The sequence below is a fragment of the Lytechinus pictus genome, chromosome 4, assembly GCF_037042905.1.
Source record: "Lytechinus pictus isolate F3 Inbred chromosome 4, Lp3.0, whole genome shotgun sequence".
In the NCBI taxonomy this organism is placed as follows: domain Eukaryota; kingdom Metazoa; phylum Echinodermata; class Echinoidea; order Temnopleuroida; family Toxopneustidae; genus Lytechinus; species Lytechinus pictus.
In genome coordinates, this window is record NC_087248.1 from 25,820,010 (window position 1) to 25,835,048 (window position 15,039).

The following is a 15,039-nucleotide window of genomic DNA, read 5'->3' on the forward strand; positions in this document are numbered from 1 at the left end:
AGGTGCGATACTTTGAAAACTTTCTGAAATGAAATGTCTAATGTAAAATATCATGATGAGTTTGACGAGCAATTCATGGTATACTCACTGTATAGTCCCCCTGTGGCCGCCGTAAGGGCGCCTTGCGGCCACCTCGCGTCTGCCGTAGTATTTGTCAAAACCCTACGGCCAGCGCAGGGTCGCCCTAGGGCGATCGTACGTCATGATTTCAAGGACATACGTCAGCCGCAGATTTTTTTTTCCATAAATTTAACAATACGCCGTGCGGCGACCGTAACATATGTGACCGCTGGAGTAATTGGCCGTGGAAATTCTGAGGCGACCGTAGAATTGCTACTCGCCGTAGAAATTTTAGAATCTACGGCGGCCGTAGCAAATGTGACCAAGGTATTAGGATCGTCTGATTCTTCATGATCTTGATGCCGCAACTTCATCTTGGAAAGTTCTTACTGTATAGTGGTGTATGAGAGGAGAGAGAGATACATACATATTAATAAGATTGTTGTGAAATAGGATAACAAATAAGAACATGAGGGAATGGCGAAAGAGAAGTTGATGAGTAATAGGAAGACATTAATAATTATGCACAGAGTTAGGTGGATAAATCAAGAGAGGGAGGGAGAGAGACGGAGAGCACGCGCGCACACACAATTTGATTATGTAGGACGGCTTGTTTTCGAACAGCAATAATACCTAGTATGAAAAGGCATTAATTTCGACTTTAATAGGTTTCCAACGCGATTAGATAATACTAATAATAATGGGTTTTTTTTTATTTCAAGACTGTTCGCAGCAAGAGCTGGATTGTACAGAACTTTTACATTAAAAAACATAACAGTATCAAAATAGAATTATATAAATATTCAAAGTATGAACAAATGCACAATCATTAATACTTTGTGATTGATATAAATCAGCAGAATATTTTCTAATAATTGTAAATACTTTAATTGCAGAAGGTTCAAAATTTGCTTAAGATATAGTAGACGTGAAAGCGGAACGGAATGATTTATGATGTAAGTGAATAGTATTGGATAAATCTGACTGTAAAGGCTGTCGAGATTTTGAATTAGTGACGTATTCAAAGTATAAGGAGATTGAAAAGTGCAAATTATACAATGGATAAATATTTATGATAAATTGTTATATACACAGAGTTTTATATACCTATATACCTATTTTATACACCTATTTTATATTCCTAGATGAATATATTTATTTACTACACTACAATTAATTGTGAAAATAACGTTACATTTTCAGGTATGTATTGTAAGCTAGGAAAGAAAACTTTGTATCGTTAGAAGCTCTTCTTGTCGTTTTAGTAATGCGGCTATGCTCTCTCTTGAATGGTCATTTAATTTTAACTTTGGTAACAATCATTTTCTCATCTCTTTTTTATTTGTGATCACATGCATCCCTGAATGCATTTTTTAAATGTTATTTGCTTGAATTTTGGCCAGACTAATAGACAAAAAATATTTAGCTATTTATTCCGCTACAAGTTTTTGAGAACATACTTTCTGTCAAAAATTTTGATGAGATTAGAATGATAAGGACAGGGCGGTGATTGGTTTTATATTTCATATGTATTGGAAATTATCATGGGCTCTAGCCAGCTTTCCTTGGGAAGTGTAGAAATGCAAAATAACTCGTTAATATCGCAACTAGATGATCACCTTTTTAGATGGGATCTGGGGACCTGAATTGCAAAATTTAGAAGAAAATGAAATGTTTGATAAAATGAGGTCTTATGACTTACCCCACTGGTTTGCCATGTACTATCTCCACAGTGATCTTATGTTCATCATTGGAGTCAATACAAGAAGAATCGAAGCTCTCATCAGTCCCACATCTTATGAATCTAATAGTATTAACGCGGAAAGAACACGCATTCGTCGGAATAAAAAAAAATTGTGTTATATGGGGCAATGGTGAAATTTTGTGTTTGGACTCTCGGGAAAGCAAAGTAAAAACACCGGTAAAGGCGGGGACAAAACTATGGTTTAATAATGGACCTACAAGATTTGAATTCCCTTCAATAGGTTAACAATATGAATGGTTAAAATGTAAGCATACAAAAAATAGATTTGCATAAAATAAAAAAAGAAAATGAATTACAAAAGCAAGGTGTTGTCATTCCTAAGCAGAAGAGCATTTACCAATCCATGTCTATGGCCCATCAAATCAAAATGGCCCCGAGATAAATGCAAGACAATCATTTATTCCGGTAATTCACATTCGAACATTCTGAATAGTATCTAAATGAAAGTATGTGTCATTACGTCAATACGTGCGGTCGAGCATTTATACATCATAGTAAAGGGGAAAATAACTCTAATCTAAATAATTGCCATATATTTAATTTCATGCTTAAACACAACATGAGATCATACTAGACAACGCATTTGAGCTTTTTTCTATGATGAGTATTTATTTTACGTTATACATAAAATATCGTTTATATAACATTGTCCACCGAGTTGCATAAGCGTTCCTTGTTACGTTTTTAGCAGTATGTGTATCATTCACGATAAAGAACCGAACAATGGACATTTGGAAAGGGTGTACCTAAATCAAATTAATAAATAGTCATCGCTAATCAAAAGATGATAGAAATAAAAGAGAGATATCTCACCCCAGGATCCTCAGATGTTTGATATCGTGTGTTGATCTGAAAGCTTGAATGATGTGTTCGGCCTGATCGTTACCGATGTCGAAATCTGTGAATGTGACCTTGACAAGCTGAGATGAGACCTTGTGGAGAGCATTGGGTAGTGAGGTGTGATCATCATGGAGAGAAACCTGGCGATACTCATTATGCGTTTGAATGGTTAGTTCTGTCGCTGCTGGTAGATGGATCATCTGGATGACGTCACATCTGATCGTGTCCCATACCTGTATGGTGATCCTCTTCACATTGTCAAACATCGATCCACAATCCTGCCATCCTTCTAGTGTCTCATCACTGATGGTCAGATCAGTAACAGTTGAGCTCGTGTTACATTCATCCTAAAATAGATGCAAAATAAATGAAACGAACCTAAGAGATCGATGACAAGAGATCATGCTAGTGGAAACATGATGTATAATGATTACCATATGCCATCGGCTGACAATTAACAAAATAGAATAGGGGAGAGAGAAACAATATAACAAGCTATAACAAAAAAAAACATATCACAAGAAAAATCCATTTCATCAATGATCCATTTTCTTTACTATGATTGTATTTTTTATCATGTTAATCATAAATTTTAGGAAACACCAAGGTTGATTCTGTATTCACTTTCCTGTAAAATAAAAAATAATATTATTTTTTAGGATAAATTTACATAAACCAACATGTTCTTGCAAACACATATTTCATTTCATGAATACAAACAGAAGATCGGTAATTGCACAACAAAATGAAATGAAACAAAAATTAGAGTAGAAGCTGTAATTTAATCAAAACTGGATGTTATATAAGAAAGTTATGCACTAAACAATTTTATGCATGGCATAGCGATAGCCAAACGAGATAGTCTGTCCATATTGTATTTTTTGTTCGCACTATGCAATATTTCATTTTCACAGCAAAATAGTTCACAACAATGGAAATTTACCTTGATAAGGAAAAAATCAAACATGATTCAACATTATATTGTCATGAGAGAGAGAAAAAAAATCAAAATACAATAATGTAAGGGATGGCTTCATCAGATTCCTCATTTACATGCCAATCACGATGCATGTGTAGGTCCTTCATAAACAGTTTGTGAAAATGAACAAAGTCATATTTGGCGTCCGAATTGGGGGGGGGGGCGATTCAGGAAAGAAGCTCGCTTTTTTTTTTTAATTCAATGTAACTCTTCAAAGAGCAGTAAAATTAAGTGGCTTCCATTGGTAAATAAATATATATAATTATCATCATAGTTATTATTATTATTTATGTGCAATACGAGCAAGACATGAATGGCTGAAGAAGATAATTCATTTCTATTCCACTCCTAGTACATATATCAGTGCAATCAAATTTAGTGGAACGAACCAAATATTCTAAGGGAGCGGACATGGCATGAGAGGCAACATTTCAACCCCCCCCCCCCAAAAAAAAAAAAAAAAAATGTGAGAAGGAAGAGAGTGAACAAATTTCTTTTTCTTTTATAAAAAAAACCAACATGATTTGGCTCTATTCGCTTAATCTGTAGCCAGGCCTACTCTGATGTTCACTTTCTACTATACCGGACTTCAAGACGAAGTCCATGCATAGCCTTGCTCTGTTTGAGCCGCACATGCCCCTGTGTCAAAACTGTTGTTTGACTATAAAAGGTGAAATCACGATATTCGTAAACGACCAACTAAACAGTCACTCCAAATCAGAATTTAAACAAGAAATTGAAAAAAACGTCAAATCCGAATATTTAGGTATACGAAAAATGATTTACAAATAGGACCCTTACGTTATCACACCCTTTAAAGTTTGTGTTGTTAGCGCTGAAATGAAAAAAAAAAACTATGACTTGATTTCAAGTACTGCTACATCTACATGTAAGTACCTCCTTCTAGATATTACCTTTGCAGTCAAGGCCATCGATGGTGATGAAGAGTAGAAGTCATCATGACGCTGATTCATCTTACAACATCTACAAAGGAACTGAGCGAGGTGACGTAATGCAGGCGGACGTTCACTGGGATCAGCATAGAGATCAAGAGTGTCTATTTGCTATAGTAGTAATATCAAATGAAAGTTAAAATCACTTGTCGTAACTATGAGCATTGTAATTACATATCGTTGATTTTATTCACGAAATAATACACAGATCGGATATTTTAGTAATCATGGTATAATAATTATTATTATTTAGATAATTGTTAAGGGTATATATTTAACATTGCATTTGTAGGTTACCATGTTTTTTTTTTCGTTTCATTTTCAGGAACATGACACTCGTAACAATATTTAATATGCGTACACTGAAAATAATCATCATACAATAAAGTAGAATATCAGAATGAATAGAAATACACAAATACAGGGACGGATCCAGCTTCCACCAATGAGGGGAAGACCTTTTTAACCCAGATATGTATTTTCCCCGATCGGCTGCTCAAAGTTGATTTTTGTTTGTTTCTTTGAGGGGGTTGTCTCAGTGGCGTAATGAGCCAAAAATCTTGAGGGGGGCTTGATACGGCGTATTACGCAGCATTATTATGAAGTTGAGAGCGAGCGAAGCGAGCAAGCAAATTTTTATTTCTAAAATCAAGATTTCTTGATTTCTTTCTTATCCCTTTCTTTGTCTCTTGGTCATGAAAAATGTGGGGGGGGGGGCAAAACGCACAAGTCCTAGCAATCATTCCTAAGCTTTATCTAAGCTTTATTCATATGAAACAACATAAAAATATAATAATCTCACAAGCCTTATTTAGATAGTGCAAGTGCGAGCTAAACATTTGGGGAGTTTCATGCATTTTGTCCTGAAAAATGAACATTCTGGGTAATGTTAGTAAACCTGAAGAAGATGCGTATGTAACTAGATAATTACTACTTTTTATATTGGTTCTGGCTTGATCGAAAAGGGACCTGTTAGGACGTTTGCAGGTAGCCATTAACCCTAAAATCAACCCCCTCCCCTCAACATTATCTGCGATCATTCCGCTGCACGAGTTTATACTTTTAAGTCTTGCGCATCTTTTGAGACCACATTTACGACGCCCGGGTACGCGGTTTCGAAATTACGCAACATTTTGTAAATGCATGTCAGACCAAAAATTATTCCAAAATGTGATTTTATGTACAAAGTCAGTGCAAATTGAGTTTTCTCATCTTATTCATAAAGGTATGATTATTTTCACTTTAAATAGCTGAAAGCAATTGATTTTAAGCATAATATTATGCTTCAAAAAAGTTGTGCAATAAATCTGGTAAAAAAAATAAAAACAAAAGGTTGAAAAACAAAGAAATACATAAGAAATTCATAACACAATAAAATACATGAGAAATTGATTTCCAAACCGAAGTTTATTTTAATTGCCATTGTTAAGAATGCTACAAAGAATATTTTTACCAAAAATTTGAATTCTAGAAATTTTATTTAGTGAATTAGAGCAAAAGGTATGATTTATGCATAAATCATCATAATTAAGTCATATAAAATAAAAATCTCATTATTTTGGAGAATTTTACCATACAGCCTTGTAGATTATATCGCACACTCCCAACGTGCAAATTTTTGCGGCGCTCGCGCGATCGGCGGCCGAGATCTCAGAGGAACAGAACAGAACAGCCAAAAAAGCCCGGCCTAGTTAGGGTTAAGACGATCCATATTTTAACTATTTGAATAATGCAAGCGCGAAGCGCGAGTTGGAAATTTTTGTCATTCCGACCGAAAAAAAAATTGACATTCTCAGCACTTTTTGTAATCATTAACGGTATAGGTAAATAACCAAACAATTGATGCGAGCACGGAGCGCGAGCGGAAAAAAAGATATTTCAGACCTAAAAATGGGACACCCTATGTTTTATAAATCATGAAAAAGGATTGGTAATTTGGTATTTTCCTACAATATTAATGCGAGTGCAAAGCGCGAGCAGATTTTTTGTTCATGTTCTGATCTGAAACTGGATAATATTAGCACGTTCTGAATATAGATCAAGCTGGGTATTTCAATTAAATGTGTGCGTGTGTTTTAGAGTTAGACAGAATCTGGACATTCTGAATACATTTCATTTTTTATCATGAAAATCAATAACGAGAGTGCGAAGAGAGAGCGGAAAATATTGGATCCGGTATGAAGCACTGTGAAGGGGAATTGTGAAGTGGATGTGGATAGCACTTAATAAATGATGAGAGTCCAAAGCGCGAGCTGATATTTTTTTTTACCTCGAACCTGGACATTCTAGGCCTAAGGACAATTTGTAATCAAATGAAAATGATCTTCCTATTTCTCGTCCTAAGCGCGATATGACACTTGTCGATATTCCTTTCTGAAAAAGGACAATTCAGTCAATAGGAATTAATAAAAATTTTATTATCATATTTATTCATGTAATAAGCCTAATGAGTGAGTGAAATTCGTTGACATTGAGGCTTGGATTCATGCGTTGATATATTTGTAATAATTAATGCGAGCACAAATCACGAGACGAAATTTTTGATAAACTGTCATAAAAGGGGGGTTTTAACCAGTTTGTTATAGAATTAATATATAAAGAATCTTATGGAATAAACATAGACAATCTATAGGAATACTTGGCAAATCAAACAATGCGAGCGCACAGTGCAAAGAGCTGCAAAGGATATTCACAACATGAAACGGACATTTTACAGAGAACTTAAAAAATAAATGTATAAATCATACAAAATAATGAAAGCTCGATGTCCGAGCTGAACTATGATTTGTATATTGACTTCAAAACTTGATATTTTAAGCTACACATGATCTTATCATCATCGAACAGGCAATGCGAGCGCGAGCGAACATTTAATACACTGACATGAACTATTAAAAAAAATTATTTTCCAAGACTTCCCCTGACTTTATCTTATTTACTCGCCTCCCTCCTCTTATTTCTTCCTCTTCGTTTTCCTCCTTTCTCTCCCCTTCTTTTTCTTTTTTTCTTTCTTTCCCTTTTTTGTATTTTTTTTCTCCACCAATAGGGGGGGGGGGGGGGCTCGGCCCCCTGGATACGCCTATGCTAATAGGAAAGAACAACTCCAGCCGTAGGTGGAAATCTCTCCCCAAAAGTAGGGGGACCAGGGGCGGATCCAAGACTTTCAAAGGGGGGCACATTTCCCCGGGAAATTAACCCCCCCCCCCAAAAAAAGGGTCATCACCCAAAATGTAAGGTCATTTCGTCCAAAATAAACTTGACAACCAAAAAAGGGTTATTACTTTCAAGTTCAAGCGGTGAATTATCGGATGGTTTAATACCACTAAGTTTTCTTATCAGTTCGTCAAACTTCACATAGTCTAAACTCATTTCGTCTACAGCAAGTTCGGCTAATATCCACTTCGTCTAATTCCCACTTGGTCTAATATCCAATACGTCTAATAGCCAAATGGTATAATGACCACTTGGTCTAATATCCATTTGGTCTAATGACCACTTGGTCTAATCGTAGAATGGTCTTATGCCCAGTTGGGCTAGTTGTTACTTGGTCTAATTTTCATTTTGTCTAATTCACACTTGGTTTAATGTCCATTTATTTTAATATAGCATTATTTATTATTATTTCATCTAGAATTAACGTAATGGATAACATCATGCATCAGTTAATACATATCGCCAGGATCCGGAGGGGTAGAGCTTCGGTAGGGCTGCTGGGCGCAAAACCTCACCGTGAAGGATTATCGATGACGAGATAGTTGCTCATCAAATGAATTATTCTAATCAACTATAATTCTTATAATTAGGACTATATATGGATAATATAGATGATGATGAAAACTATATCATACTCATAATCATTACATCATTGCATGCACATTAAAATTATAGAACAATAAGTTTGGGACCTTGTAGCTTTATAATGGTCAAATGGCAGGGTTTCATCAGAATAACATTATGAAGAAAGGAACGAAAGTATAATTGTGTGGATACGTATCTGGTAAACATTTTTATGCCTCTTTTAAATCATTGTCATGCACCATTACGGACTATACCTGAACTTATGGAAACAAGTAAGCAATAGTTATGCAGTTTGGGGGATTCCAAAAGTCGCAAAACTAGATCGTGTCATTTTGTTTTGAATATTTTGTTTAGTTATTTCAATGGTAAGTTTGGACACAAATAACTATGAGGCGCCGAGTGTACCATTATTATATAGAACAATTATTTGTTATATAATCATTATTTATTAAATAATAACTATTATTTATATATAATTTACATTTTATTTGTAAATAACTACTATTATATAAAATATCATTTCTAATTATTTATATATAATTCCAAGTAATACTTCATTATTTGTAAATAATAATAGTTCGACATTCCATTATTTATAAATAATGATTATTTGTTTTTCATTATTTATAAATAATGATTATTTGTTTTTCATTATTTATAAATAATGATTATTTGTTTTTCATTATTTATAAATAATGATTATTTGTTTTTCATTATTTATAAATAATGATTATTTGTTTTTCATTATTTACAAATAATGATTATTTGTTTTTCATTATTTATAAATAATGATTATTTGTTTTTCATTATTTATAAATAATTTGTTGAGTTTTCCATTATTTATAAATAATGATTATTTGTTAAATAATGAAAACGTCTACTTCATTATTTATAAATAATTTTTTCGAGTGCACCATTATTCTCATTATTTATAAATAATCATTATTTAATGTTCGAGTTTTCCATTATCTATAAATAAAGATTATTTGTTAAATAATGAAATATCTACTTCATTATTTATAAATAATAATTTTGTTTCAATATCCCATTATTTATAAATAATCATTATTTATAAACAATTTTTACAGTTTGCCATTATATACAAATAATCATTATTTATATACAAATAACCATTATTTATTAAATAATGCCATTATTTATTAAATAATGCCATTATTTATTAAATAATGGAAAACTCGCTATAACATGCAAATGTGGGACCGCCCATGATATGAATATTCATGATGCGATTTCCTTTTTCGTGATTTTTCTTCACAAATTTTTGTCCATTTCCTCTTCATAATGACATTTCTTGAAGCAATTTTCTAGGGATATGGTCTGATTGTAATATTCTTCATTTTCTATATAACTTCGTCTTCGTAGAAATATCAAAAAGTGTAATTTTATACGATTTTTCCTACAGTTCACAATCCCCATAGGCGCGCGTGTACGGTAGGGACAACCGGTGAATCGACGGAGTGCTCTTCATCGAAATACTACGTTGGTTGGTCCCCGGAAGTGGCGGGCGGAATTTAGCCCGAATCCTCGATGGAAGTCGATCAAGTGCATATGAGCTGAGAGAGTGAAATATCAGTGTACTTGTACAGGCCCTTCTACTTTTTATAAATATTTCTTGTTGCTTTTTTTGTTAAGTTAATTTTTCCTGGTGTAGAGATAAGTTTCAGTTCTAATAATGCACTTCAAATACATTTTGGAGTGTCTGTTTGAGGCGTTTGGGGCGATTTCACCCTGGCCCCAAAATGCTCGCAACGACAATACGGGGGCATGATGACCCCTAAATTTTTAAAAACTTATTTTTCTATTGAAAATTATCACAAAATTCACCAAAAGTGTGCACGAAAGCCTTCGTATTTCACTTTTAAAACTCCGAAAAGTGCCCAAATGACAAGCTTGGTCGCTTCGCTGTGTCGCTTTCAACTTGAGAACGTTTACGCGTCTGCTCCCCCCCCCCCCTCCTCCGAAAGAAATTCTGTATACGGCCATGCTCTAAAGAGCCTGGCACATTGATTTATGTATACTTTCATTTTCATTATTTTTATCTCATTATCAACATGGCCTTACGCAGAATTTTTTCCAGGGGGGCCGGGGCCGGAGCATGACGCGCGTAAACTTTCTCAAAAAAATCTTGAAAGCGAGACAGCCACGGGACCAAGCCCAAATGACAAGCTTTGTCGCTTCGCTGTCTCGCTTTCAACTTGAGAACGTTTACACGCGTCTGCCCCCACCCCCCGAAAGAAATTCTGTGAACAGCCATGCTCAAAAGAGCATATGGCACATTGATTTATATGTACTTTTCATTTTCATTATTTTTATCACATTATCATCATGGCCTTACACAGAATTTTTACCGGGGGGGGGGGGCAGCTAGGACGCGCGTAAAGTTTCTCAAAAAAATCTTGAAAGCGAGACAGCGACGCGACCAAGCTCAAATGACAAGCTTGGTCGCTTCGCTTTCTCAAGATTTTTATGAGAAAGTTTACGCGCGTCCTGCTCCCCCCACCCCCCCCCCCCCGGAAAAAATTATGCGTAAGGCCATGATGATAATGAGATAAAAATAATGAAAATGAAGTATACATAAATCAATGTGCCAGGCTCTTTAGAGCATGGCCGTATACAGAATTTCTTTCGGAGGAGGGGGGGGGGGGGAAGCAGACGCGTAAACGTTCTCAAGTTGAAAGCGACACAGCGAAGCGACCAAGCTTGTCATTTGGGCACTTTTTGGAGTTTTAAAAGTGAAATACGAAGGCTTTCGTGCACACTTTTGGTGAATTTTGTGATAATTTTCAATAGAAAAATAAGTTTTTAAAAAATTAGGGGTCATCATGCCCCCGTATTGTCGTTGCGAGCATTTTGGGGCCAGGGTGAAATCGCCCCAAATGCCTCAAACAGACACTCCAAAATGTATATGAAGTGCATTATTAGAACTGAAACTTATTTCTACACCAGGAAAAATTAACTTAACAAAAAAAGCAACAAGAAATATTTATAAAAAGTAGAAGGGCCTGTACAAGTACACTGATATTTCACTCTCTCAGCTCATATGCACTTGATCGACTTCCATCGAGGATTCGGGCTAATTTCCGCCCGCCACTTCCGGGGACCAACCAACGTAGTATTTCGATGAAGAGCACTCCGTCGATTCACCGGTTGTCCCTACCGTACACGCGCGCCTATGGGGATTGTGAACTGTAGGAAAAATCGTATAAAATTACACTTTTTGATATTTCTACGAAGACGAAGTTATATAGAAAATGAAGAATATTACAATCAGACCATATCCCTAGAAAATTGCTTCAAGAAATGTCATTATGAAGAGGAAATGGACAAAAATTTGTGAAGAAAAATCACGAAAAAGGAAATCGCATCATGAATATTCATATCATGGGCGGTCCCACATTTGCATGTTATAGCGAGTTTTCCATTATTTAATAAATAATGGCATTATTTAATAAATAATGGCATTATTTAATAAATAATGGTTATTTGTATATAAATAATGATTATTTGTATATAATGGCAAACTGTAAAAATTGTTTATAAATAATGATTATTTATAAAAAATGGGATATTGAAACAAAATTATTATTTATAAATAATGAAGTAGATATTTCATTATTTAACAAATATTCTTTATTTATAAATAATGGAAAACTCGAACATTAAATAATGATTATTTATAAATAATGAGAATAATGGTGCACTCGAAAAAATTATTTATAAATAATGAAGTAGACGTTTTCATTATTTAACAAATAATCATTATTTATAAATAATGGAAAACTCAACAAATTATTTATAAATAATGAAAAACAAATAATCATTATTTATAAATAATGAAAAACAAATAATCATTATTTATAAATAATGAAAAACAAATAATCATTATTTATAAATAATGAAAAACAAATAATCATTATTTATAAATAATGAAAAACAAATAATCATTATTTATAAATAAGGGAATGTCGAACTATTATTATTTACAAATAATGAAGTATTACTTGGAATTATATATAAATAATTAGAAATGATATTTTATATAACAGTAGTTATTTACAAATAAAATGTAAATTATATATAAATAATAGTTATTATTTAATAAATAATGATTATATAACAAATAATTGTTCTATATAATAATGGTACATTCGGCGCCTCATAAATAACAGACCACTTTTATAGAGTTTGATAACACTATACACGTTTATTGGGTTAGCTGCGACAACATCACGGCGACCATCTTGGTAGCAGCCATGACTCATTCTGACTTGTAATAACATAGTATAGTCTACGCTTGCAGACCTTTATCAGTTAATACCACAGTAGTCATTAATCTTAATATCTTCTCATTCTGTTTTTGTTCTACTTCGTCGCCTTCTCCTTAAAATGAATTGGCAGGGTTCCCAGCCCATCAGGGAAATCAAGGAAATAAGGAATAGGGACAGGATGACCAGACGTCCCGTATTTCCCGGGATTGTCCCGTATTTTGCTTCTTTGTCCCGGCGTCCCGACAAACCCTTCCCGGGACGCCTATTTGTCCCGTATTTCAGAATATTGTTTTGTTTTTCAGAATATTTGTTTGTTTCTTTCTTTCAAAGAATGAAGGAAACATTTTTCTTTCCTTTATTCTTTCTTTCCTCCTCATTTTTCTTACTTTCTTTTTCTCTTTCTCTCCTTTATTTTGTCTTTCACACATGTATTCTTCTTCCATTCCTTTCTTTGTCTTTCTTTCTGTATTCAATTCAAAGAATGTCGGGAACTTTTTTTCTCTCTTTTATTCTTTCTTTCATCTTTTCATTCTAACTTTCTTTTATTTTATTTTTTTAATTGTTTCCTTCATTTTCCCCTTATTTTTTTTCTTCTCAGTTCATGTCTTTTCTTTCGTCTCTTCTTTCTCTCCTTCATTCTTTCGTTCACCCTCCCTTCCAATTCTTTATAATTTGTTACTGGTGTAACACTGTGTAGCCTTCTTTGTCAATTGTCCCGTATTTCATTTTGTGAAATCTGGTCACCCTGGATAGGGATAAATCAGGGAATAACCTCAAATCAGGGGAAAATGCCTTAAATGAGGGCAAAATCAGGGAATCGTGATCGGCTCAAAAGTTGAAAGCACAACAGTCAGTCAGGCACTTTTAGTGTAGCTTCTTTTACTACAGTACAAGTAGGCCTACGGGTACATAATTAGAAATAACAATAGGCCTACATGTATATATAAACAAAATAATAATACAAGTTATTCACAGCAACAACTTAGAAAATAATTATGAGATACTCGGAATGGGTTTGAATAATAATCATGGAATTTTTAAACTTCATCATAGAAAAATCAGGGATTTTTGTTTTCTTGAAAAACTGAACCCTGACTGTGTTAAGCAAGCCATTGACTATCTACAGTAGATCGTATAGGCTTACATAGATTTGGATGAATACAAATCTTACTTTTTTCACCTCTATGATCGTTTATCAGCGTTATTTTACAGAAAATAGCAAAGTTCATTGTTTTTCACCAAACCTTCAAACGTCCCCTTAAATAGACAAAATATCCCCAAAATTTGTTTAATCCCCAAACATATTTTTTCTTCCACAAAGGCTTTTGAAAATCCCAAAATTTTCAAAATTTGAGGATGAAAATATACCGTACGTCACTCTAAGGCTGGGTTCACATAGAAGTGTATTATTCGGGTATACGGTGCACGTTTTCGAGGGCACGCGAATAGCTTGAATCGAACAATAGGATTTCCTAATATCGGGTCACATGAGAGGGCACTATACGAAAATGCCGTATAGCTGCGTATAGTATAGTATAGTGGGAATCGTACTTGTTCGATTTTCTTGCAGCGTATACAGACGTGGCAGGTGGTGTTCTGAATTTCCCTATAATATTTACTGTGTGCGTTGGTTAAATGAGGTAAGTTCAAATGAAATGATTTCTTGGTACTCATCTTATTGGAATCTCTTAGCATATGCCGTCAGAGCTGGGATGGGGGAGTAGAATCAAGCTCCCCCCCCCCCTAAAAATGACGTCATCAAAGCAAAAAAAGGAATGATTGATGAAATCAATTAGGCTGATACAGGTTTGAAATCTTAAAATATAAATTTAGAAACATAACTACAGTATTTCCAATAACATTCCTCACCCCCCCCCCCTCCCCCCAAAATAAAATTTTAGTTTTTAGTGTGTAAAATCATATGGCTCAAATAAGCCCATCTCGACGGACTGGCTAAACTAACCCCATTAAAAAAATCTGTAAAAGTTGTATTAAATAGAAGTTTAATAATTTTGAATATTAAAGTATGACACGCGTGCTACCTTTATGTGACCCGCCATGCCCGTATAGCGTATAGCGAATAGCGAATAGAGAATACCGTATACTTCTATGTGAACCCAGCCTAACTGTACTCAAATATCGAGGGGCGCGTGTGTGAAGATTTGAATCCGGCGCACGGCTTGAAACTTAACAATTTTCAACAGAAATTCGAAAACAAGATAACAAGTTGGATAACAGTTGGCTATTAGACCAAGTGGTCATTAGATCAATTGGTTATAAGACCAAGTGGTCATTAGACTAATTGGCTATTAGACCAAGTGGTAATTAGACCAAAAGGGTATTGGACTAAGTGGG

General features: G+C 34.3%; 1 protein-coding gene across 1 annotated transcript; it reads right to left on the minus strand.

Annotated features, from left to right (window-relative positions):
• On the minus strand, positions 1 to 4,680 carry LOC135153993 (uncharacterized). Its single transcript, XM_064099006.1, has 4 exons — positions 4,559 to 4,680; positions 2,639 to 3,012; positions 1,763 to 1,864; positions 1 to 449 (listed from the first exon to the last, which is right to left on the minus strand). The coding sequence occupies exons 1-4, from the start codon at positions 4,616 to 4,618 to the stop codon at positions 431 to 433; spliced, it is 555 nt and encodes a 184-aa protein (XP_063955076.1). The 5' UTR covers positions 4,619 to 4,680; the 3' UTR covers positions 1 to 430.
• Positions 4,681 to 15,039: the final 10,359 nt, after the last annotated feature.

Excerpts from the sequence above, each read along its gene's own strand:
- LOC135153993 (XM_064099006.1), bottom strand. The coding sequence starts at position 4,618 with ATGAATCAGCGTCATGATGACTTCTACTCTTCATCACCATCGATGGCC. Across the intron at positions 3,013-4,558 it reads CGATGGCCTTGACTGCAAAG|GATGAATGTAACACGAGCTC; the intron begins GTAATATCTAGA and ends CATCTATTTTAG. Across the intron at positions 1,865-2,638 it reads AAACATCTGAGGATCCTGGG|ATTCATAAGATGTGGGACTG; the intron begins GTGAGATATCTC and ends TAATACTATTAG.